General features: G+C 48.9%; 1 protein-coding gene and 1 long non-coding RNA gene across 6 annotated transcripts in view; one reads left to right on the top strand and one right to left on the bottom strand.

Annotated features, from left to right (window-relative positions):
* Positions 1 to 11,841: 11,841 nt before the first annotated feature.
* On the bottom strand, positions 11,842 to 15,448 carry LOC106008897 (uncharacterized). Of its 2 annotated transcripts, none has more exons than XR_002392804.2 (4): positions 15,182 to 15,448; positions 14,507 to 14,621; positions 14,045 to 14,224; positions 11,842 to 12,595 (listed from the first exon to the last, which is right to left on the bottom strand). It is a non-coding gene; the product is annotated as an uncharacterized LOC106008897 (long non-coding RNA). The 2 variants fall into 2 exon arrangements; XR_001183059.3 differs by having other exon boundaries at positions 14,507 to 14,625; positions 15,182 to 15,447.
* Positions 15,085 to 26,011, top strand: part of Efr3b (EFR3 homolog B) — a 70,149-nt gene continuing 59,222 nt past the window's right edge. For 2 of the 4 annotated variants that reach the window (XM_087216593.1, XM_087216592.1), the window contains exon 1: positions 15,085 to 15,105. In XM_087216593.1, the coding sequence (XP_087072719.1) occupies positions 15,096 to 15,105 (10 nt within the window). In that variant the 5' untranslated portion in view covers positions 15,085 to 15,095. Of the gene's footprint in view, positions 15,106 to 15,583; positions 15,697 to 26,011 lie in introns of those variants that run through there. The other 2 variants (XM_087216594.1, XM_021253565.2) reach the window with 1 other exon arrangement.

The following is a 26,011-nucleotide window of genomic DNA, read 5'->3' as shown; positions in this document are numbered from 1 at the left end:
CTCAGGGAACCCCGTACCCCTAAAGCTCACTAAGTCTCTGTCACCAGCCAAAACAAAATTTCCTGTGGTATCTAATGAGGCTATTGTTGCTTTACATGAAGGTGCTCCCAAGGGACCCAGTCTTGCTACCTTGCAGAAGGAAGCCAATTATCTTCATCCTCCACTCCCCTCCCTGCTCATTATCTTCAAACACTTAGCTAGGACTGTGGACCAGAATGCCCAGAGGCCAATTATAAAGTATAACTCGGGAGATCATAATCAGCCCACACTGTGAACACAGCATACACCCACACCCACACACACGCACACTGATTTTGCAGGAGAACACACATGGGAATGGATTTTCTACGTAGGAAAAAACACAAAATTTTAGATTTAAGCTGGATTTATCAGCATATGTATTTTTTTTTTCTGAAAACCTTGGGTTTAACATATTGACTTGAGAAGCCGGAAGTATTTCTAAATATTTTCTTGGTTAGTTGCCTGAAATCTAGTCACAGTAGTGGGCTATGCAGATCAAGCTGAGATGCAATGTAGTGTAATATTGAGGAAGAAAAAAAAAATATTGAGGAAGGGGTTCAAGGATATTGGAAATAAAAATATTAGATATTATTGTGTCTTGTTTTTATGTCCCCAAGGTGGCCCAGAAAAAAATCCTGGTGAAGGAAATTACCAGAACCTTTGAGAATGCTTTAGTGATTATCTAAGGCGGCAAGAAATGCCTACAGAAGATGCTGTACACCTGAAATGCTCCCTCTTATTTCCAAGACAATGGACAGATCCTAGCGGAAGTGAACTGGTGACACTTAGCTGCGAGCAGTCTGGGGAACTGTTGTCCGTCTTAGGCAGCAAAGCCTGTAGCAAAGTCAGAAGCTTCCGGCCTTAAGGTGGTTTGATCATAGGACCTCAATATCAAGACCGATGATTGCCACAGAGATCCTGTTTGACTTTAAAATATTTTTTTAAAAAATAATAAGAAAAATGTAAAACCCAATTTTAGGTCTGCTGACTTACATCACTCTAATAACATCCCATACCCAATTACTAGACTCTGGATCCCATGAATAAAGGGGAGGCCGGGCCCTTCTGAGGAACAGCCCCGTGGTACCACAAGTATAGATGTGGATTTCCTCGACCCTTTCCCAATGAGATGGGCGGTTGTTTACCAAAGAAACTTGGAAAAGAAACCAATTTTTAGAGACTATTAGACCCTGATTTGGAGCTAATTACTCAGAATGGTTAATACTGCCACTGCCCACTAGTCAGTCAGGTCAAAAGTGGAAACATGAGCAGAGTCTACTTCCCAATAGTTACTAAGGCCCCTGAGTCCATCCCATACTCTGTCTCTACTTCTGTATAGAGTTGAACTAGATGTTCTGAGATCGGTATAACTACAGAAACAGCCTCCTGACCTGTACAGCAGGCCTACATATGAACAATCCATGTGGAAGTATCTGCAATTCTCCCTGCCTACCACAAAAGCACTCAAAATAACACTACATCCCCAGGGAAATCCTTCATATAGTTGCCACCATCAGAGTCTTGTTAATGCAATATGCAGAGTTCTGTTCCACAGTATTTCCCTGAACTATTTCTTTTGGCTAGTACAGAAGATTGCTGGATCTTGGGAAACAGCAGGAGTTTTCAGTACCTGTGGATCACTATAAGTTTTACTAGGGGATGCTGCTTCAGATGGGGTCTTCCCTCGGCACCTAGAGTATTGCAATGATCACTAATTCTCTTGTTTTCTATGCCAGTAATTAGAAAACACCAGAGAGAATGTTTTCACCTGGAAGAAAAATGACAGAGCGATCAATACCTCTTCCTCAGCAATATATTTTCTGTCTCTATACTACAGTTAAATGCAGGGGCTACTATCTTTTTATCCCATTGGACATCATGCTAGTCTACAATATTACAATGATAGGATCTAAAGACCTGGAAGTATCAAATGCCTCAAGTGCCTTGGTAAAACACAAGAGTAAAGGAGGGAGGAAAAAGCTAAGAAAAGGCAGGGGGTAGACATATCAGAGAAGTTTCTAGGGGTGCAGTCATCTAAGTCATGTTGGGATAGCCTGTGCAAAGTAAAGAGCAGGGTGTAGCCCTTCACACATTTCACTGAGAGGAGCATGGTGCTTGCTGGGCCTCTGGACTTCTCACGTGATATATGCTCTATTTTCCTATGCTTCTCCCATCTGTTTACCAAGTAGCTTGAAAGATGTCTCAGGTTTGAGTAGGGCCCAGAGAAAGAGACTGTTCTCCACCTTTCAGCAAATGTGATGAGCACGTGGCCATAACGACGCTGTGGGTTCAAATGGCACCTGACTTCTCCGAGGCAGACCAAGGGACAGAATGCAGCTGTGGGAAGCCTGATGCAGACGCCCACTGCGGAGGCCTTTGCAATCAGCCATCCATGACCTACGTCCTCAGTAACCATCTGTTACTGTCATAAGAGTTGCCTCTTCGCCAGCCACAGACACTTGAAAAGGATGGAACTTGACCACGGTCTTTTGAGCCGTCCATTGTGAATTTGGTATCATCTGAGCCATGAGTTCATAAAAGTGGGTGTGGTTAGTGGAACTCTAGAAAGCAGTGTATACAAGAGCGGGTCCCAGCAGGTCCTGAAGGCACAATAACTGACTGTACGTGGAAGGTTGCATTCACTGCCAGCATGGCAACTCCTGCTGTACAGTGGCCCCTTCCTCAGTCCACACCTGTCTCACACAGTTACCTCCAGCCAGATCTAACAACCCCACTCGGATCAGCTCCAATGGACTGAAGGGGAGGAATGGAACTTCACACAGCACAACCCCGTCAGCTTTGTGCTGAAGAAGAAACGCCTCCAGGTAAGAGTTGACAATGAGTCACGGGCAGAGCCTAGTGTCTTGTGTGTGTGCTGAGGGACTTACTTGGAACAAGACTGTTTGGGGGAAGAGGTATTTTGGATGTTCTATTGGTAGGAAATGATGTTGTCACAGTGGAGCAAGTCATTTGGGGAAGTGTGTGGAATAACTAATGGAATAAACTCAGTTAACCAAATGGACTATTTGCTGTAGACGTCATTCAGCTTCCTTTTCCAACTACCCCAAGGCCTGTTCGATGGGACTGAGAATGAACTCAGGCTGTGCATGAACTCAACTATAGGGAATCCTGATGCGGAGTCGGTTTTACTCAGGTTTTCCTCCTTGGTAGGTCAAATACTTTTACTTATGTATTTAAGTAAGTCCCTTCTACTTCCTTGTCTTTCTCAGGTCTATTGTTGTACAAATGGTATGTTGATAGTAGGTAAATTTTATCAATTACTTTACAGGATGCAAATGTTGAGAAAATATCATAATGAAATAGAAGCAATGGATATCACTCTGAGATCCTAGACCTGGAGTTGAATTCAGGAACTGACAGGGTTAGAGTTTTCTCCCTTTGAAAAGATATAAGTATATTGTTAATTGTAGAAGGAATTGTTGTATTATATTGAGAGAAGTTTTTCTGGTGGAAATTTTGGAAGAGGGGTAAATGTGGATTTGAGGTAGATTGTAGTAAATGTATCTTTTGACTAAGACCCAGGTCCTTATTTTGGAAGAATCCCTCCTCTAGGGGCCGGGGATTTAGCTCAGTGGTTCCACTCCCTGTCCGGCAAGCTCAAGGACCTGAGTTCGATCCCTGGTACCAAAAAAGAGAAAAAAAAATCCTTCCTCTTACTGTGAAAACCAAATCGCTTCTCCTTTCCTGGCTCCGGCCACAGATTCCGAAGGAGTCATGCACAGATTCATAATCTATTCACAGTGACAGCATTTGAGTCAAGGGTCTGCAAGCCAGGTGGCAGTGCTGGCTGCAACCGGGGCATGCATCCACCACCATTGGCTCAGTGGTTGTGACAAGGAATGACCACAGCTGAGCACACAGTTTGGGGTATGTTCTTGGCTATCTAATCTCCTTTGGTTACGGATTATATCTTAGTTGGGTTTATTTTTAATCCTTTTGGATTCTTTTTTAAATCCAGTGTATCCTTACAGTAAGCTCTTTTTTCTGCAATGCTTAGCCAGAGGTGGTTTCTATTGTAACATGGAGGCCTGGCCAGCACAAAACCAACTTTCCTCAATGGAGAAGGGGCAGTATTCCCTCTCTGCACCCAAGAGCCTTCCAGCAGTCACCTTGTCGTGGCTGAGAGAGACTCTCCCAGCCTTCTCAGTGCCCTTAGCAATCTCTGTGTAGTGATTGTGAAATAGTTTCAGATTTTTTTGATCCTTGCTTTCCTGAAGTTTAGTATTCATTTACTTTGCCCAATATACCCTTTTTGGGTTATCCTAAGCTGGTATTATCTCTCTAAATGTTTCTGGAATTTCCATAGTTACAGTAAGTTGGTCAGACAGCCAGGCAGAGTGGCGCACGTCTGTAATCCTAGTACTTGGGAGGCTGAAGCAGGAGGATCACCATGAGTTTGAAGGCAGCCTGAGCTACATAGTGAGTTCAAGGCCAGCCTGAATTACATAGTAAAACCCTGTCTCCAAAACAAAACAATAAGTTGATTAGAAATGTTTTCAAGGATTATATTGCCTGTGTCTTTTATCTTTTGGGGGAATAAAACTGTTAATAAGGCAAAAGAGAATTCCCCATATGATTTGCTTTGAGTGGACTCACACTCTTGTGTATCACTGAGATTCCTCTGTGCAAGTACTGCCTGACTAGAGAGACAAATGAGAGGAAGAGTGAGTGAGTGGAACGTTTGAAAGGGAGCAGTCAGCACAGCAGAGGTGACCAGACTCTTGGGGATGCATCACAAGGAATGGCTGTGACCAGAATGCCATGTAAGGCTGGAAGGACGGAACGGGGCTGGGGGTCCTGACGCCCGGCTGGCCATCCACATAGGGATACTGTTGTGCTTTGGATCTCCAACTCCCCCCCACAGCCCCATGCACTCAGAGGTGGGGCTTGTGCAAGGTGACTGGGTTACAGGTGACACCGCTGGCTTGCTGTTGGGAGGCAGGCGCTGGTCGAAGGAAGTGGGCCAGCTGGGGGCCAGTTTGGTTACCTCTGGTCACCTCTGCTGCTGCTGACTGCTCCCCACGGATACACTTGGATGGGCCAATCTTCCTCCTGGTTCCTCCTTGTGCTCTCTGCTTCCTGACTGCCATGACAGGAATAGCTTTCCTCCAAGGCTCGCCCTTCCACCATGCCATTTCCTGTTTGGAGCCTGCTGACCATGGACTGAAACTTCTGAAACTGTGAGCCAATATAAACCTCTCCTCCTTTAAGTTGTAGATGTCAAGTATTGTGTCTCAAACATAAGAAAGAAGACTATGGTGAGACAAAGAGTGTTGGGAGCCATTCTACATAATTTTGGGGAAAAATCATTTCATAATCAAATTATGATTAGGGATATCTGAGGCCTAGTCTTCTTGCCTGTGGGCTGGCTATGGCATGGGGAAACATAACTCCCTTTTGCCTCCAGTCACAGCTGAGGCCTCAATGATCCCTCGATGCTGTGAAACTCAAGGGCAAGATTACATCAGCTGAAGACATCCTGGTTCTTTGAGAACTTAGTAGTAATAAAAAGAGAAAAGGTTTCACCTGGGGAGGGACAAATTCCTTATCAGTTTAACTCATCCCACTTACTGTCCTGAGAACATTTTGCTCATCGCACTGTCCTAATCAACTTAAACTCCTCACTGACCCAAGATCTTCATCAGCATAAGATCCTCATCCTCCTAGGATTACCGCCACACTCTGAGTCAACTGATACCCCCTTCAATTATTGTATGAACCCAATAAATAGTGGCAAGCTTGGAGTGTCTTTGTCTTTGCCCACTCTGAGGCACTGACCTCCCAGCGCCCCCCGCCCCCGTATACTTTGAAATTATGCAAATCTCTACCGTCTTTCTTTCTTTAGCCCTCAATGTCCCCCTTTCTTGATCACCCTCCGATAAAAGGGGACTTGGTAGGTTTATCTAAGGTATTAAGCCATGATAGTCAGATGCACCTTTCTTCCCTATGGGAATGCACTCGCCAACAGGACTGAGATTCCTGGGTCTGTTGGTCAAATATCCTTCTTCTGGAGAGTGGTTTGTTTGGGGACCACTACCAGTCAGGCTTCAGTATGGCCAGCTCTATTATTTCTGTGCACACCTTCTTTCCAAGTGGATATAGCAGACAAGGTTAGAGGAGAAGTGTTAGTACAGCGTACTCCCTGGAGAGCGGAGAGCATGAGCACCCATACACTCTGTCCTTCATTCCCCAATGCCGGAGGCACCAACCCTAAATGACAGTTCCCTCCTCAAGCGGCTTCTCTTCTTCCGTATCAATGGATGCTGAGGACAACTTTGCTCTTAGTCACAGTGCACGAACAATTACACTCAGTTGTGGTGCTAATTCTCATCTTTTCACTCGAAGAACATCTGCCAGCCCCCTGGGTAGGCTCCTGTGGTACACACACCCTCTTCTGTTTCCTCCTGGAAGCATCCCGGCACCCACCCCCCAACACACACACACACCAACCACCGCTGGCGAGAGCTCTCTGCAGTATCACCTGGCCCATGGTCTTGGGCTCCTCTTCTGCTCTCACCTGCTGCCAGGGCACCCACCAGTGCCTTCCTCCTGCAGAGCTCAGCCTTCCTCTCTACAGTCAGGAGTGGGCTGCGGCATCTGCCTCTCAAGCTTCTCAAGCTCCCTGGGGTGCTGCTACAAGTCAACGCGACCCCTTTGTGAAACACCCCTTCAGCTCCTGCAAGAGCCACACTGGCCATTCTCATCTGTGGCCTCAGCTGTTGCCCCATCACAGACTTGCAATCTAGTGGGGTATACTAGCATGTGCCTGTCATCGCAGCACTCTAGGAGGCTGAGCCAGGAGAATCACATGTTCAAGTCCAGCTTGGGCACGTAGAGAGACCCTATCTCAAAAACAAAACAAAAGTAAACAAAACTAAATGAAAAGCTGCATGCGGCAGCTCGCCTGCTTGCAATCTGGTGAGCAGCAGAAGAAAGGGAACAGAGCTCAGAGGTGGGAAGGAGCCAGACCTAGGCTGGAATCCTGCTTCTACCATTTACTGTATATCTTACAAAAAAACCAAAGTCTGGGGATTGAACCCAGTGCCTTCCCACTGAGCTACATTCCCAGTCCCTTTTTTTATTTTTTAATTTGAGACAGGATCTCACTAAATTGCCCAGATGGAACTTGAATTGCAATCCTCCTGCCTCAGCCTCCCTTAGTGCTAAGGTTACACCTGTGTGCTACCACTCCTGCCTGGGATGTCTCTTAAAAAAACAATAACAACAAAAAAAGGAGTCTCCTGCTAGGCATGGTGGTTCATGCCTGGCGTCCCAGCTACTCAAGAAGATTGCCTGAGCCCAGGAGTTTGAGGCCTGCCTAGGCAATATGGAGAGATCCTATCCCGTAAAAAAAAAAAAAAAAAAGTCTTCTAATTCCAGGCTAGTTCATAGAGGCTGTTGTGAGCCTTAGAGATGGAGTAAGAGGCTTCACTGAGTTAGCATGTCTTGAGCACCAACTATACGCCAGGCACTGGGTACCGGGCTAGGTATGTGCCTATGCCTAGTAGGAAACTGGCAGATACAAATCTCCCCCCCCCCAACTGCCCTGAGCTCTTAACCTGAAGGTCACTGAGCAAGTCCTCCCTTCCCTTTGGCTGGCCTTGTACCTAGTCCAGCTGCCTGCTGCCACTCTTAGATTCCTGAGGAATGACACAGGACACACTGCAGATGAATTCCTCCTCCTGGTCCCTGATTAAGGCTTCTGCCTTCAGTCTCTGAGTAGAAAAGTCCCGAGTACCAAGCTAAGCAATGCAGAAACTGAAGCAGCTCCTCTCTCCTTTGCCTGTGAAGCTGGGAGGCAGAGGCCACCCTAAGGGGCATGGAGTTTCCTGCCCCTTGGGCCCGTCTGAGACCAAAAGAGACACAACCAAAGAGCTTCCCAAGCAGAAGTATGTGTGGTCTATTTTGGGCCATGCTAAGGGCCACTTCCTGAGGGGAGGAGAAAGAGAATGCATAGGAATGCAGATGACCTTTGTAATCCTTTCCTATTCTTTTCTGGAAAGATTAGGAGGGGAAAAGACTGTTCTGTACAGACCTGTCATCTTCAATGCTCTGGATGCAGGGGAAATCTTCGTGGAAGGGGCAGCCACGAGGCAGGGAGGAAGTGTCTGGTCATGGTGACCTGCTAGCTCTCCATCCATCGCCTTCTGCCCCTCCTCCTCCTCCACCTACGGTAGCAGTTCACACTGTTCACGTCCCATGCAAGAAGAATTCTCCTTGCTGAATAAAGACCACACTCCTGGGCTGGTACTCAGACCTCTGAGACTGGACCAGAACCTGCTTTCATACCAGTTCCCTCAGCACGTTCATTTAGTCCCCATCACATGAACCATTTGCTTTTCCCAACCCCTGCCTTTCCTCATGTTAAATTCTCCTCCAGAACTTTCCCTCCCACCTTTCCATGTAGCTCTCTTTCTTCAGTATTCTCTGACCTGCTCCCAGCCCATCCAGGTGGAGTTTTCCTTGGTTTCTCCTAGGACTACGTTTCTCTCTTCTGACTCACCACTTTTCTGGCTCAACTCACTTTCTCTGCAAGACTTGGTTGACTGGATGGCAGGGATGTTCTTATTTCTCTCTCTACAGAGTCTCTTGCAGGAAGTAGGCTCCTTGCATGTTCTGTAACTTAGAGCATAAGTGAGTCCCACCCTTCCAGACATCAGATATTAATGGGCTTCAGACTTGGCATTGGCTTTCTTTGTTACACGCATGCTGGTATAGAAACATCTGAGCTTCTCCATTATTTTTGCTCTATAATTTCTGAGCATCCTCTTCCTTGGGTCATGTTATAAGGCTGAATTGAGCTGTCTCACCCAAGCCAGGAAAGTAAGAGTTAGGGTAGAGATTTGAAAGCTGAGAACTGGGGCTAAGTAACAAAGAGGAGTCCCATGGCCAATCGGAGTTTGGGCCAGGGATGCCTAACTCCAGAGCTCACAAAGGCTGAACAGATGAATAAAAAAATCCACAACCTCTAGAGGGAAAGAGGGGTGATTTCCAGTCCAAAGCCAACACAAGGCATTGAACGAGGCAGGGTTTAGTTCAGATGGCCCAGCTCGACTTCCTTGTAGGGTCTGCCTCTGGACCATCTGAACCCCACGCCTCCTTCTCCACCAGCACCAATGTTCAGGTCTGAGCTCAGCTTCTCACTTGTTCTTGGAGCCAAGTCTACAGATTCCAGGAAGCACTTGTCTTCCTCTTTTCCATCTTCTTGGAACCATCCTCTGCCCAAGTCGGCCAGCCTCTGGCCAAGCCCATCCCTCTGGCTGTGGTGAGATGTCGGCTCCTTCGCCATGGCCTGGAAGCCAGATCTGACTTTCTGAGATCACCCATCTGAGCCATTACTCACTGCCCATGCTCCTTGTCTCTTCCCAGGCCTACCTGGCAACAGGGAGGCAGATGGAGTCGGCATCATGGGCCTTCTGGCCCTCTGAGTGTGGGCAGACTGGGGTCTCCCAGTGAGAGCAGGTATTACATGGGCTGGAGAAGGAAGGTCACCAGAGGCTGACAGGTGGCAGCAGGGGAGAGGGAAAGCTGGATTTCCTTGGTCTAGGGCAGAGGCTGGGTGATGGGTGTGGCAATGGGTGCCCTCTTTACCAGAAGCAAATGGACACTGATTGGAGTTTCATATGGGCAAAGAGCTTCCAAGGGCCAGAGGGAGTAGCATCTAGAGACAGTGAACTGGCCCTGCCCCAGAAGGAGGAGGAACCCAGGCAGTGAAGAGGATGGCAGCTGGCAGAGATCACTGGGTGCTAACATGTCAGCAGTCAATACCTCAAAGTCCCTTCACACTCTGGCCAAATCTGACTGTAAAATCTGGTTGGCAATGGCCTTCTCCACCCTGGACACTCAGGCTCACTCTCCTAGCAGTGGGCTGCTCTGTGCTTGCAGCCCTCCTGCAGCCTGATGGCCAGCAGCAACCTTGGTGACAAGAGCACACCCCGCCGACCTGGCTGCCCAGCTGGCATGGTGGAGGCAGCTCTTCAGCTGTCAGGGACTTCTGGCTCCTAGACCTGAGCATTGTTTTTATAGGCTGTTCTTTCCCTGTGGCCTTTGATAAGTAGGTCAAGGTAATTATCCTGCTTTAAGGGAGAAGAGCCAGGGTTCGAGCACCCAGCTTGGTGTCAGGACTCCTGACTTCTATTTCTGGCCTCAAAGTGAACAGCTGCGTGACAATCTGTACAGACTCATTTCCCCTTTGGGGCTCCCTGGGCCCTTCTCCAGGCCTTGAGGTTTGTTTCTGAAGCTGCATTCCCTGGGGCTGTCCTCTTCCTCCTTTCCACTGAGAGGGCTGCCCAAGGCTGGTCCCCGCACGGAGAGCTGCTGGAGGTGCTGGGGCTGATGGGTCTGAGGCTTTTGTGTGGACACAGTGGCGTGAGGCTGGACCTCAGGAAGCCAGACTCCTAGGCAAGGACAGGCCTTGGTGACATCTGTGAATGCAGATACCCGGTGTAGGTGAAGGCTCCTGGGTTTCATGAGGTGGCTGTAGCTCGCCTCCCGCTTCTAACCCTTCCTTCTCTGGAACACAGGAACACAGGAACTCTGACCTGTGGTTCATAGGCAAATATGGACCTCTGTGTGGTGCTGGTTCATCGCAGAGGTGGTCACTGGAGCTGTCAGTGGCGATGATATTCTCAGTGGCCATGTTGACCGGTGCACTTTGGCCAGAGATAGCCTTTCCCTAGGCTTAGTTCCTTTGGCCTGGAAGACCCAGTCCCAGGAGAGCCCTTGGGCTCCAGCCAGTGGTAGCCAGGCCACCATCGCCATACGCATCACCAGCAATGAGCCCCAAGCGGGGTGCAAGTTGAGGGCCTGGCCTGGTCCGGACAGCCTGGGGCCCTCTGCAGACTCTGGAGAGATGGAACAGCAGGCAGAGGAGCAGATACAGGTAGAGCAGGGAAGGGAGTGGGGCCTTCAGCCTGCCAGGAAGAAGCCCTTGGTTTAAATAAAATGCAGTAGTAGCTGGACATCAGCATGAGCTGCCAAATGTTGTTCCACAGGGGAATCTCATTTGGGCAAAGTGCTCCAGGCTTGATTCCTGCTCTGCCATGACTACAGTATTGTCTGTCTCTCTGGGCTCAGTTTCCCAGCTGTAAAATGGGCATGGAAATACAGCTGCTCCTCACTGACAACAAGTTCCATCCTGATAAAAGCCACTGTGAGTGGAAAATGCACTTACCGCACCTACCCCACATCCTACCTCAGTAGTGCAGTGGACTGTGGCCCACTGGTCACGGGGCTGGCTAGGAACGGTGACTTACTGTCACAGCCTGGCACCCACAGGGAATGTAGGACCATATATTGCCAGGCCACGAAGAGATCAAGTTTAAAATTCCAAGGAAAGTTCCTCCCACAGTCTCTGGCTTCCAAGCCCTTGTAAAGTTGGGCCTCAGCAAGCCCTGGACAGTCTGAACGGAGACCTGTGTAAGGCACGCCCCTTTGTCTGGGGCACACAGTCCCCTACATGGTAGATTCCTGTGTAATGTCTCTTCGCTGACACGCACTGCGCTGAAGACTGGGACGCTGGAGTCCTGCTCTCGGGTGTTACACCAGGAGCCAGAGATTGTGTTGCCTCGAATCTGTGGCCTGGTTATGTAACAGCACCAGCGGAAACCCTTGCCAGTGCCATTTCCTGCACCCTTTTATTTGGTTCTGGGGATTGAACCAGGGCCTCACGCATCAAGGCAAGCACCTAACACTGAGCGACACAGATGGGAGGCTGGGAGGGGACCTCTGCACTGAGCAGCTCCCTCCAAAGCACAACGTGAACCAAGACTGCCAGGTAAAACATGGGTGAAGTCTGAGTTTCAGAAAACAAAATAAAACATTTTTAATATGAGAAAGTCCCAAACATTGCATGGAGAAAAGCTTACAAATGATTGCTTATGTATTCAAATTCAAGCCTTCTTGGGACATCTTGTATTTTTATTTGCCGAATCTGGATGACTCAGGTGGACACAGAAGCCTTTGGGTTGGGCACTCAAGTCCTCCTAATGGGCCTGAGCCCGGCTGTCCCTTCTGACCCCTCTTCAGCTCAGTGGCAGTCAGACATGATCACACACCCAGGCTCCACACCACCTCTGACCTTTGCAAATATCAGTTCCTGTGGCTGGAATTATTTACATTATCTCTGCATTTAGAAATACTGCCTGTCCTCTCAGAGCCTTTTTTTTTTTTTTTTGAGAGGCTCTCCCTATGTGGTCCAGGCTGGCCTTGAACACACTATGTAGCCCAGACTGGCTCAAGCTCGATGCATCCTCCTGCCTCAGCCTCCCAAGTGCTGGGATAATAGGCATATGCCACCACACCTGGTTTACATAGCTGATCTTGAGTGGTTTTTCTTCACGAATCTCTCCTTTGCTCTTTTAGGTGCCCCTGTAGTCATACACATTTATTATGATTTTCATGTACCTCCCATCTCTTAAGAACTTTCCACAGTATCTAACACACGATTGGGAGTGACCAATAACTATTTGATTAAAAACAATGAATTAGGGCCGGGGATGTAGCTCAGTGGCACGGCATCTGCCTGGCAAGCACAAGGTCCTGAGTTCAATCCCTGGAACCAAAAACACAAAAAACAATGAATTTGTCAGGTTGGTGGCACATGGCTGTAATCCCAGCACTCAGGGAGGCTGAGGCAGGAGGATTCCAAGTTCAAACACAGCCTAGGAAATTTAGTGATTTAGTGGGACCCTGTCTTGGGATTTTAAAAAATTATTTTGTATTAGAATTTTTTATGAGTACGTTTGCAATACATAACGATTACATTTATGGTGGAAAGTTTGTATTTGTGTGTAACACATCCTAATTCCTTTGGGCCCCTTCCCCTCCCATCGCTCCCACCCCTCCTTCCATCCTCCCAAATCACTTCCTGCTCTCTCCTTCCAACTCTTGATCCCCTCATTTGAAAATGCTCTATTTCCATTTTTTCTTTGATTCTTTTTTATAATCCTTTTCCCCTTCCTCCCCCCCCGCTCTCTTTCTCATTTGAAAAAGTTCTCCCTACTTTATTTTATTCTTTCTTGCTTTCTTTTTATTCAGTTTTTTGCTCATTTTGTTTTTTTGAGACAAGGTGTCACTATGAAGCCCAGGCTGGCCTTAAACTCATGGCACTCCTCCTGCCTCAGCCTCCCAAGTGCTGGCATTACAGGTGTGCATCACCACGCCTCGCTTTTGCTTTTTATTTATATTTTGGGTTTCACATATAAGAGGAAGCATGCATTATTTAAACTCGTCTGATTTAGTTCACATTATGGTCTCAAAGTATACCCATTTACCTATAAATGTCTCAAATTTATCCTTCTTTATTGTAGAGTAGTACTCCATTGGGTATAAATACAATTTCTTTACCATTTTCTTTACCATTCATCTGTTGATGGGCATTTGGGCTGCTTCCAATATTTAGCTATTATAAACTGTCTGTTATAAACATGGTATGCATGTACCCCTGTAATATGATCTCTAACTTTTTTGTGAAGATACCTAGAAGGGGAATCGCTGAGTCAAACAGAATTTCTAGTTTTAGTTTTTTGAGGAATCTGTACATTCCACTCCAACACATAGTGGTTGTACTAATTTGCATTCCTACCAACAACATAGAAGGGTTCCTTTTCTCCCTGCAGCCTCCCCAGCATTTGGTATTTCACTATTTGACTTCTGGATGATGACATTCTTTCTAGAGTGAGATGGAATCTGTGGTGTTTTAATTTGTATTTCTCTAATAGCCAGCAATACTGAACATCTTTTCATGTATTTATTAGCCATCTGTACTTCTGAGAAGTGTCTGTTCATTTCACTTGCCCATTTTTGATTGGATCTTTTATGTATTTTTGGGGGGGGGTCTTCTTTTTTAGTTCAAGATAAAATTTTTAAAAAGGACTGAGGATGTAGTTCCTTGCAAAGGCCAGGTTTAATTCCTAGTATGATGTATGAAAGAAAGGAAGGAAGGAAGAGGCCAACAACCCACAAAAACCCCCAAACCAAACCATTACATTAACCTATTAACCTGTGAGCCCTCTGAATTTCTAGAGGTCGGCGCCTCTCCGGCAGAATTGACCACCTTCTTCCTTGTGGTGTAACATTTTCAACAGCAGCCTCTGCTGCTCCATGAGAGACTACTCCTGAAGGCAGATCTCGTATCTCCCTCTGTGTTGCCGACACCAGAGATTCCTCAGCACGCACTGCGCTGAACAGAAGGGAGGGTAGGAGGGAGCATTTCCAGGAGGCCACTTGAGCCAGATTCCAGACTTCCCTCCCTGCCCTGGTTCGGGTCTCTCAGCAGACCGAGGGCCACCTGTCCCGTCGGGCAGCTGGGGAAGGAGGAAGGGCTTCGTGAGTCCCTGGAGGGTCTACTCTAAAAGTGAGCTCTGAGAATCTCCTCGGGGATTCCAGGGGGCCTCTGGGGCTCTCATGCTGCTGAGAGGTACATAAAGAAAAGATATAAAACTTAGAAACGGGGAGTACGTACCGTATGAGGAGGGGGGCTCGGAGATGCCAGAGAGAAACAAAACAGCTTTGGGGTACATCAGAGAGAGCACTGTTTCAAGAGCCCTGCAACGTGGGTCTTCTCTCTGGTTTTATCCCTGTCTTGGAAGAAAACAAATAGGCGAGCGCCCACAGTGTACTTTTACGTAGGTTTCATCCAAATTTCCCTACAAAAGTGAGGTTCAGAGGGTAAATGCTCGGCCTGTAGACTTGCATCCCAGTGTATGTAGGAAACAGCGCAAATTAATGAAGCGCTCAGGTTAAATGAAGTAAAATGAAGGGCATAACACTATTTCTAAGGTCCTTCCCTCTCTAAATTCTCCCAGTAGGACATTTCTTTCACCAGGAAGAAAAAATAATCCTCAGCTATGGATAAAAAGAGAAAGCAGGAAATAGACACAGAAAGCCTGGGCCCCCTGAGAGGTAGCGCTGTCCCGGGCTAGGCAGGCCAGAGCTCCGGGGTGAGGGCCGAGGGCGAAAGCTCTGCCATGTGTCTCGGGTGGTCACAGGTGGAGTGGAATTCAAGTCGGTCCCCGGGCGCAGCTGGGAGGTCCTGGAGGCACAGCCCGCAAATGTACTCGGGTAAATCTGGGAGAGGGAAAGCAGGCGGACTTCCTGTAGCACCTGGGGTCGGGAGTCGGGTGCGTTTCCTGCCTACCTGGCCCAGGAAGGGCGCTCCCCGGCAGCCGAGGGCCCGAGGGCCGCCTTAGGGACGGCCCGGCTGAGGAAGCGGCAGGACTGCGGAGGCCGCCCCCACTCCTCCTCCGCATCCCGGGCAGCAGACGTGGCTGGGAGACGCGGGAGAGGGCGCGCCTGAGACCCCCGCACCCCGGCCCCGGGGGGCGCTGTGGGCGGGGAGCCCGGCCCGGGGACTGGAGAGAAGGCGCGCCGGCTCCGGCTGCGGGGCGGGCAGGCTGTGGGGCGCGGCCGCCGTTCAGCCTCCGCCCCCTGCGCCGCGGCGCCGAGACCCGAGCGGCAGGCGGCGCGGACGGCCCGGCTGAGGGACTACGAGCCGGCTCCGTCCCGCCGGCCCCGCCCCGCCCCGCCCCTCCCGCCTGCCGGCCCCGCCGGCCCCGCCGGGCCGTGCACGAAGGCAGGCGCCGCCGGGAGCGGGCCGCGAGCCGCACGGCCACGCCGGCCTCCCGGGAGGCGCGCGCCCCGCGGAGATGTACGGTAAGGAGGGCCCGGCCCAGCCCGGCCGCGGGCGCCGACTCCGCAAAGTTCCCGGAGAGGACCTTTGTCCCCTCGCGGGGCCCAGCGAGCCGCGCTGTGTGGGGCGGTCGGTGCGCGCGCCGGTGCCGAGGGCACGGAGATGCGGCGGCCGAGGAGCCCGGATCCCGGGTCCGCGGTCCTCGGTCCTGCGCTTGCAGGCGCCCGGCGTGTGCGGCCGGAGGGCGGGGGCCCGGGGAAAGCGGGTCTTGCTCAGAGCCGAGCGGGCCGGGCGCGCCGGTGGAGGTGGCCGCGTGGCCGCGTTTGCGCGGCTAACAAAGCCGCTTGTGCTGAGGAGTTTTCTGCGGGAAGCCACTCGCGCTGCCACCTTCCGCAGGCTTCGGGGAGGTGGCGGGCGGCGCCGCGCGGGGAGTCGTCCCTTGCCCCCCTGGGTGACTTGCCCTCCGCTTGCCCCGGCCGCCCGCCTGTCAGGGGCATCAGGCTCCACAACTTCCAGATCTGCCCTCCGCGGGGGTGAAGGGGGGAGGTGCTGCCCAGAGGGCCCAGCGCTCGCCTCCACCACTATGCAACAGTTCGGCACACCAGCATCTTGGTACAGTGTGCCAGGAATTCCTCGGCTTTGCGGGTAGTGTGGGTGAAGAAGGGAGCGCCTGGGGGCCCACATTGCCTCTCGTTGAGTGGAGCCCTGGAGATGCGGCCAGTCTAGGGGGTACATCACAGAGCCTCCAAGGGGGCAGGGGTGTGTATGTGTGTGTGTGTGTGTGTGTGTGTGTGTGTGTGTGTGTGTTGGACATAACACAACAGAGCCCAGGTCTCTCAACAGCTAGCTATCCTAGGACCAGCAAAAGAATTGGAGCCGTCTTCACCTCCCACTCCCAAGGCAGGGAAGGGGCTCATTCACACCTGAGGGGGAAGAGCACATTCCCAATTTAGGCCATCAGTGAGGCTGCTTGCTGCCTCACTCTGCAGACTGAGTCACAAAGTTCGTGAGAGGCAGAGGAAGCTGGAAGCGTGCTGGGAATGCTCAGCAGTTGGTACCCCTGTTTAGAAGACAGACACTCAACTTGCTTGCCCTGTTCCTAGTACACCTGCTTTCTGAGCTAGGTGGAACCATGGGCAGGCCCCCTCAGTGTTAGGAGTCACTCCTCTGGTGGACCGAGTAGGGGCGGGGTCAACCTCAGCTTATCCAGCTCACCTGTGGGGATGATGCTGCACTTGGGCTTTACAAGCTTGGGAGGTTGCGAGGTTCCCAGAATATACCTGTATTTTCTCTGTCTCTGCCTCTCTCGTTTTCCACGGTTCTTCTCTGCAGAGGGAGCAGCCTGAAGCTGCAGATCATTTGACAAAAGCATGTGACTGCAGGGCACCTGCAGTAGGGAAGCAGTTAGGACAGGCCCGTCAGAATGGTAGGAATTAGGAACTGTTTCTTCCCGGCCACCCATTGCACTAGGCAGGTAATTGCTAACTCATCCATGGTACCTGAGAGTTGAGGGTCCCTGGTACAGCAAATCCAGGGAGAGCTGGAGGGAACAGAAGGGTGAACTGGGAAGCCAACACATCTGGGTGCTATTTTCAGATACACTACAAATTTGCATTTCTCTTTAATAATATGTTTTTACTTCCCCAGATGCAAACAGGGTAGACTTGCCTGGAATGATTCAGAGAAAGATTTTGATGAAAGAGCCCTTTGGGCAGCCGTCTGCAGTGAAGGAGAGTCACACTGGTGTTGGGTGGGAGACCCTCACGCCTGTCGCTCCCTGGCCAAGTCTTCAAGGGCAGCTTGTCTGCCTAGATTTTAGTATCTTCTTGACTCTGTGGAAAGAAAGGGTCCAGGGATACTTACAACCATTCTCTCCCCAGGAGTCAAGATAGTGAAGTAGAAAGATGGGAGTGGGTAGGCTGGGAGTGCGGACTCCTCACAGATTTCCTGCAATTGTTCTTTCTTTTATTTTCCAAGAGATTTCTCCAAGGCCACACAGTTTGCTGGTGTAAGGTGAGGTGAAAACTAGGGTCTCCCAGCTCACACCTTTTCCCTCTCTCCCCCTCTTTTCTCTGAATTCCAAGTAAAGGCGCATTGGGAAAGTGCTACCAGGAGTTTTATTTGTTTATTTGGTACCAGGGATTGAACTCAGGACTTTGCGCTTGCCAGGCAGGCATAGCCCTACTAGTTTTACTAACCAATGAGTAGTGAGAACCCATGTGGAAGCAGAAGTTGCCTAGGAGCTGTAGGTAAAGGTGACATTTGACCACCCATTTTACTGACTTAAATCCATGTCCTTTAACACTGTCTTCAGCTCTGGCCATGTCTTCAGAGCCCCATCTTCTCCCCTCTGCACTCACCTTTGCCCCCCACACCTCACTCTTTCTGGAGTGAGTCTTCCGTCTCCTTTGGGTTCCTGTCTTCGCTGCAGGGTACAGGGCTGTCTGAGACAGAAGGAATCCTAGCTCATCTCAGTCCAAGAGCCAGTTCACAGCTGGGTGGCCTTATGCACATGGAGCTGTTTCTCAGAATTACATCTTTGTAAAAAATGGTGGCTAGTGCCCATCTACCTCCCAGGTCTGTTGAGCGCCTCACTGTGGGGCAGTTACCTCTTTGTGTCATTCTCTGCCAGCTCCTGCACGCGCCTGTCTGCACCACTTGCCGTGGACACACAGATTGCCTCGACCTTGCTAGCTAGCTGTACGCTACTGGACTGCTTCTCTCTTTCCCTTCCCCCACCAGACCCTCCCCAAAGACTCCCTTTGGGTCCACTCCTTGACCAAGTCACTTTCCAAAAATGGCTCTCCAAATGGACACAAGTGACTTCCACAGTCTTGTTTATCCTTAGGAACATGGGTTGACAAGGGACATGGACAGATAGATGCGCTTTGTACTGCGATGGGAAGGCCATGGACGGGTTCTCTGCAGAAACAAATTAACGAGGGTTTCTCTTTTTGTTGGAGTTGCATACCTGGTCTTTCCCCATTCCTCTCACCTGAGCCCAGGCCGTGGCTGTCCTGCCTGGGAGCATCCCACTTACTTGGGAGGCGAGACAGGGCCCTCTGAGAAATGCTTCCCCCAGACTGAGGGCAGCCAGCGTGAAGACCACCTGAGGATCCCCCCCACACACACACACACATACTTTGTACCCACTCCCACTAAATCCAAAGCTGCTCTGACTGATTCCTCTACTCCTCAAGTGCTTTGTGCCTCTTGTCCTGAAAGTGCTCACTGTAGGGCAATACCTTGGTGCGCAACCCTGGGAAACGTGCTTGGTGGAGAATCCTGGGTGGCCTGGGCACCTGTTGTGAAAGGAACAGGGAAACTAGGGCTGGGCCGACTCCTCCTGAGGTGCAGAGACTCATTTTTGCAGAAGCCTCCGTGACACTGCTGCCCTGCATCACAGGTGACCCTGTCAGTATAAAACACGCACACGGACACTCACGCACAGCTCCCTGTGCACATGCATGCTCTGGGCTCCTCTCCCGAGTCGTGAGCCTTCTGCATCCCAGGGTGGATGGCTGCTGCACGTAGGCGCTGTTGGCCCCTGCCCTCCTAGGCCCCATTCCTTCACTCCCCTTAGGAGGGGCCGAGTAGGTGGAGCCGAGGTTTTTTCTCCTGTTCATAGTTCAGTGATTCAGCTGGTCTTCTCACCTTGCACATACATAAAAATAAGAAGTTAATAGCACTTTTTAGAAAACCTGGAAAAGAGAGGAGAAGAAAATCCCTCAGGTCTTACTCATTAAAACCCACCGTTGGGGTTGGGTGTGTAACTCGGTAGCGTGGCCATGGGTTTGAACCCCAGCACCACAAAACAAACACAGCAATGACAACAAAACACCATCTGTATAGTGCGGTGTAAGTTGCCATGGTGACTGCAGCTCACCTCCTTTTGCCCTTTGCGTTCTCTCCCTCTGCCGATCCTGCCTGCGTTGCCCTTGCCTGACGCGTCATGGTGAAGGCCTGAAAGCTCCCACTCTGGGCCTGAACCCCACATTGTCCCCTCAGGTGACCTTGGACCTGAGCTTTTCTGAACTTCCTTCCTAGCTTTAAAATAGTGGCAACTCCTCACGGGAGAGGTTAATCAGGATGAGAGCAGCCCCCTTTCCTTCTCTTTTCTTCAGCCCTTTTATTTTCTGCTTCCTAATTTTTAAAAAAGGCAAAAATCAAATGAGCAAAAACTTATGTCCCATAGTTTAAGAACAGTGCTTGTGATTTTTTACTTATGTCAGATAAAAGAAACTGATATAAAGAATGACTGTTTTTTTTTCTGATAATAAGCCAGTTCTAGAAAATTAAATATACAGCAAGCTGTGAAATATTATTTTGATCTTTCCTTCTACGTATTTGTTTGTGTGGTTGGAACTATTCATTTTATTCAATTTTGTATTCTGGGTTTTTTTTCATGTAGCATTAGGATGTAAGTACCTTCCTCATTCCAAGTTACTAAAAATTTGCTGGTTGCTATTTAAAATATATATTTATTTAGGACTGGGTAGAATATGTGCTTTGGTCCTATGTTAGTTAGCGTTCTGTTGCTGTAACAAATCCCTCAGACGAATCCACTTAAGAATAGGTTTATTTTGGCTCATAGTTTCAGAGGTGCAGTCACCCTGTTGGTTTTGGGCCTGTGGTGAAGGCAGCACATCGTGGCGGAGCAAGTGGTGGATGGTGCTGCTCACCTCATGTGGCTGGGTACTAAAAAGTGGGGACAGGGCAGGGTTCCAGTCCCAACATCCCCTGCAAGGCAACCCTGCTTGCCCATTGGTCAGCCAGTACTGACCCGACTTCCTTCCAGGAAGCATCTCTGAAAGGGCCTGCCACCTCCCAGCCTTTAACTTGTGGGGGCATCACCAGTCTGAACTATAGCAGCTCCCCAGGTGCATGTATGTATTTGTACAAATTTATGGGGAACTATGTGATGTTTTAATCCATGTGTATATAGTATAATACACAAATCAGGGTAAACGTATCTGTTTCCTCAGACATCATTTTCCTTGTGGTGAGACCATTCCGAATCCTTTTTCTAGTTAAAGAAAATATACAGTACATTACTGTTAAGTACACTCACCCTGCTGTACACCAGAACACTGGCTGGCTGCCAATTTTCCTGGCCACATTCACTGAATGGAGAAGCACCTTGTGCCTGTGGCTGTCTCTGAACTTCGGAATTTTTCCCTGGGCTGTACCCTCCGAATAGGTTGGCCAAAATACAGTTTTGAAGACTTGTTACGTAGTGTCAGTTTGATGCGGGTTGTTTTGGGTTTTTTTTTTTGGTACTGGGGATCGAACTCGGGTCCTTGCACTTGCGAGGCAGGCGGCAGAACCACTGAGTTAAATCCCCGGCCGTACGTAGTGTCAGTTTGTATGAGTTAGTCTCCCACAAGCAGCTGAGAATGCCTAGCTCCCTGTACTCTCAAAAACATTAAATCCCGTGGCTCCCCCCAGCTTTGTTAATTTGATAGAAGAGTTTATATCATTTTAAACTATATCCTTTGTTACTAGTGATACTTGACATTTCCTATGTTTTTTAACCTGTCCTTTCTCCTACCAGAGTAGTCTGTCCATAAATCTGAGACTCAGGATCCTAGATTCCAACGCTTCATTGTTACTGTACAGAAGGACCTGTACTGAGTCGGGCATCCAAGAACCAGGAGTCTTAGACTCTTAGCTTGGCAGAGCTCCCACCCTGATCGTAACTCTCAGAGAGACTTCTGTCTAGCTCCCAACTTTCTAATTGGATAACACTTGGAATAACATTGATACTTTGTGTGAAGAATCCTCTCTAAATTATAAGAACACTTGCAGAGATGTTACCCAAAGATCTCTGAGAAAGGAGCCATCCCAGCATCTTGTAACATCTCACAGACGCTACAGATGGGGGCGTCTAGAGCCAGAGTGTGCAAGAGGAATTCCGGGAGAGCCCAGAGCCATTACCAAACCCGCTTCATGCCCCAGCGCACTTTCCACTTTACCCTTATTTTTGTCATTGCTTTGTCCTGCTGGATGTCGTTTATGTCTTTGCACAGTAGATCTGTGAGCCTCTTGAGGACACCATCCCTATCTTAGTCAGCTTTGCGTTCCCTGGCACTTGCGCTGAATGTTGGCCAGTAGCAAGATTGCAACTATTTGCATTGAACTATAAAACAATCACAGGAATCATTCATTCATATGTATATGTGTGTTTATATATATCATATATGTATATGGATGTGTATACACGTAGCAGCCCACACTTCCAGGGAGTTAGTGATGGTGGGTTGGAGATTTCTCTAGGGTCAGAGAAAATCCTGTAGTGATTGCAGCAATGTGTTGTCATCTTAATTGTGCCTTCCCACATTGATCATAATTCCATAGAAAGAACAGGCCAGAGTATAACCATCTGATTTCTATCACTTTGAGGTGTCAGTCATAAGAAACAGCCATTGATTACCTGCTGAGATGATTACGGCGGTTACACATTGTCTATTTCTTCCTTGGTTTGTGGAGCTCGAGATAAGTGACATAAATAAGATTCAGGGCATGTCTGTTAGTGCATTTTGGGAAAGTGGCTGGGGGGATGATTATCAAATCTGGGATATATGCTAGGGAAAGTCTGAGCTACTGGCAAAATTCACCACGGAGCGGGTCTCAAGCAACTGCCCGTCGTGCTCAGCATCAAAACCGAGGTGCCGTGAGGGGCCCATGCAAATGGGGAGGAGGGAACCAGACGTATCCCACAGAAGAAAATAAATGTACATTTAGATTCCAGCTCCAACTGAACCACAAGGTTTAGAACCCTGAATTATGGGTTCATTTTTGATTGCGCTGCCTCACATGGGCAACTCTAGATGGCCTGCTCTGAAATGAGCAGCAAGCTTTACTTTAAAAAGCAGGAGAGAGTTACTGTCACACAGGGAGCCAGCCTGTGATCAATGCATATGTTGTAGCCCTGAAAGAAACACACTAGATCTGAAAACATCTGGGTGAGTAGATCACAGACAATTTTAATTTCTTTTTAAAAAATATTCTGCATTTTTCGCAGTTTGTACAATGAGTATTTAATTGGCAGAACACAAATATAATTAAAAGAATTTTTTACCACCAAAGGCTTTATAGATAGTTATCTAGGGTCTTGTAATTGTGTTTTAGAAGTGATCATTCAAGTCTACATGCAATAACCAATCTAGGTTGATAGGAATGAGATAGTGGTTGGGTGGGAACCTGAAAAGAGGAAGTTTTTGAGGTGATTGGAAATGTCCTATCTCTTGTTTGGGTGGTTGGTACGCCAGTGTAAGGACGGTTGTCAAAACTCAAGGCACTGCTCTTAAAATCATTGCATGTTAATCGTACTGCAATAAAACTGTAGGAAACCCAAGAAAAGAAGAAAGCATGCGTGCAAACAATCGCAGGGCTGTTTTGCAGCTCCGACAGTGGGCGTGCTAGGAGGCAGCCAAGGGCTTGTGCCAGCCTATGCCAGGGCTCTTACCCACACCCCAGGATGGTCCCCAACACCCTGCCAGAAGGGCTCATTGAGAGCTGCTGGGGGGCCCTGTGCTGCCAGACAGCTTCTGTGCTGAGCAGCAATCGGAGGAAGCTGGCCAGCAAGGGCGGCCCGTCAGTAGCTGGGAGGCTGGTGATACTCACAGAGCAGTGGGCATCTGGTGCAAGGTGCCCGCCCTCCCTCCTTCCTTCCTTTCCTTTGCCTTTTCTTTTCCTTTCTTTTCCTCTATGGTGGTGAGGATTGAACCCGGGGCCTTCACCCTGAGCTATATCCCCAGGCCCCCTTTTTATTTTTTTTATTTTGAGACAAGGTCTCCCTAAGTCACTTCATTGCCCATGCTGGTCTTGAACTGCCTCAGCCTCGCGGAGTGCTGGGATTATAGCCAGGCTGCTGCGGGTGTAAGGCCTGCCTTATGGGCACTGCCATCGCCATTGCTGACTCTCAGGGGACCTGAGATGATAAAACAAGGCCCAGGTCTCCGGCATTGTTTCAGCACCACCACAGGCACGGCTGGGTCGGTCGGCATGTGCAAATTGGCATGTGCAAAGCATTGATTTTTCCGTTTGCTCCTCTAGGCTTCTGTGACCTCACAGCCCACAGTAATGTCATTCTCTTAAGAATGCATACATAGCCTGTAGAGGCCTTGTTATTCACTCGTTTCTTAATAATGTCTTAGCTGGTGACAGCTCTGCACAAAGCCTTGTGTATCTTCCTGGCTAAAAAGATGGATTTTTCTCTAATGACTCGTTGAGATGGATAAATCTCAGTGTCTCCTTTGCAGGACACAGGTTAAGTGTGAAGATCCTGGAAGCAGACAAGCCTGCTTTGAATCCAGCTGCCCTGTTTAGCAGTTAGGTGATTTTGAAGCTGTTTCCTAATTGCGCTATGCCACATTTTCCTCATCTGTAAAATAGAGACAGCAGACTCTACCTCATTGTCCTTAGGGGCACTCGATAAAAAGGCGTGCAAACCTCCCAACGGTTCCCGACAGGCAGCAAGACAGTAATAACCCAGGCTTATGTTGATGTTAATAGGAGCGGCTGTGTTACACATTTCACCACCAGCCAGTCCTTTCTGATGACAACAGGGGCCCCTCTCCAGAGGCCCTGGGGTCTGCTTTGGAGGAAGGATGCTCCTTGGCTCATTTACAGCTTCCTTAGGAACTGCTTTCCCAGTGCATCTGTTCTTTGCTGCTTGCAGTGGGCAGCATCTGGCAAGGGACTTGCCCTCATCTGGGTATAACACGATGCCCATGTGCAGTGGAGCCGGCCCATTAAAAATGGGCCTTGGCTTCACTCGGACAGCCGCTTACTTGGCATTTTAGTAGGGCTCAACCTAGTACTTGCTTTGCATTTTTGCAGAATTCTGGTACTTGCTCTGGATTCTGTTTTGCATTTCAAAGCATTGCTTCTGAAATTTTCCTTTGGCACCGCTACCACCCTGGCCCTGGCATTATGATTCAGCCACCCTGGGCACTGGGTACGGTGTCTGGTTTTGTGTTCTGGAACCTGGTGTGTGCTGCAGCAGCCTCTGTGGTTGGGTGTTCGGGCATCTGAATGATTGGTTGATCTTGGATTCTTAGCCTTTAAGAGTCTGTCTTAAATCTGTTAGTTCGCCTGTATATTTAAAGCACTTAACACTTGTTCTCAATCAATTTGGCACCATAACAATGACACTTCCTCTGGTTTCTATATTTGATACCGTGTGTTCTTTGGAAAGCTAGAGGTGTGTAACCTTGCTTTTTATAGGCTCCTCGGTGACCACAATAGGAAACTGGGTGTAATTTTGGGAAAGAGGAAAGCATGAGCGTGTTGTACATCCGAAATCCTGATTTCTAGTTCTTGGCACCAAACTACCAATGAAATTCCTAATGCTGCATTGTTTTTCATGTGATACATTCTCTATGCTGTGAGAATAGAAGTTATTTGTTGGAATGCTTTTTCTTTTTTTTGGTACTGGGGATCGAACTCGGGACCTTGCACTTGTGAGGCAGGCGCCGGAACCACTGAGCTAAATCCCCAGCCCATGGAATGCTTTTTATCCACAACTGATCATGTGTGTTAAAAAATCCTCGAGTGCTGCCCTGTAGTAGTAGGTATTCAGATGAATGAATCCCCACGAGGAGGAGCTCAGATCACCTTACAGAAAACTCTACACACAAACACAAACATAGCTTTTCCTTGGCTCTCGTTTATTGGTATTCCAGGGCTTAAAAGGCCCATAAAGTACTTCCTTCCATAAATATAAGGAATGTACAACTTACACTGATAGTGTTTATAAAGTGAGTGCTCTGTACCAATCACATTACAAAATAAGATACCAACAGTGCTCTCTCAAGTAATTTGTTGTCAAAGCTTCAAAACACATTTAGGGTTCCAAGGCCACACCTTGAGGTCTGAAAGTGTCAAGGCTGCCTGGGAAGTGCACCCCTGCCTGGCTCCCCCTGTGCTTCTGCTGTTGGAAGCTGCCTGCAGTCCCAGGTCCTCATAGTGGGTGAGGGGTGCAGCGTGGTGGAGCTGAGCTACCTGGGGCTCTGCTCCCATCCCAAGTGGTGCCATTGCTTAGCTTTGGGGAGGGTGGACACCAGTAGATGGCTCAGCTTTGTTTCCAACTTCCTTTTTTAACTTGTGTGCTGTGGTTGAAAAGTACAGTGGATATTTACATTAAAAATTACTACTGTAGGGCCAGGGATTTAGCTCAGTGGTTCCCGCTGCCTGCCTCACAAGCGCAAGGACCCGAGTTCGATCCCCAGTACCAAAAGAAAACAAAAAAATTATTACTGTAAGAGCCACATTGACATTAAAACCCCTGACTCCAAACACATCCTGTTGTTGCTGCCTCTTTCCAAAGCAGTT

Source organism: Heterocephalus glaber, unplaced genomic scaffold, assembly GCF_053883595.1.
Source record: "Heterocephalus glaber isolate CG9 unplaced genomic scaffold, H.glaber_assembly_v1.0 deba00001457, whole genome shotgun sequence".
Classification (NCBI taxonomy): domain Eukaryota; kingdom Metazoa; phylum Chordata; class Mammalia; order Rodentia; family Bathyergidae; genus Heterocephalus; species Heterocephalus glaber.
This window is presented reverse-complemented; position numbering and strand designations above follow the sequence as displayed.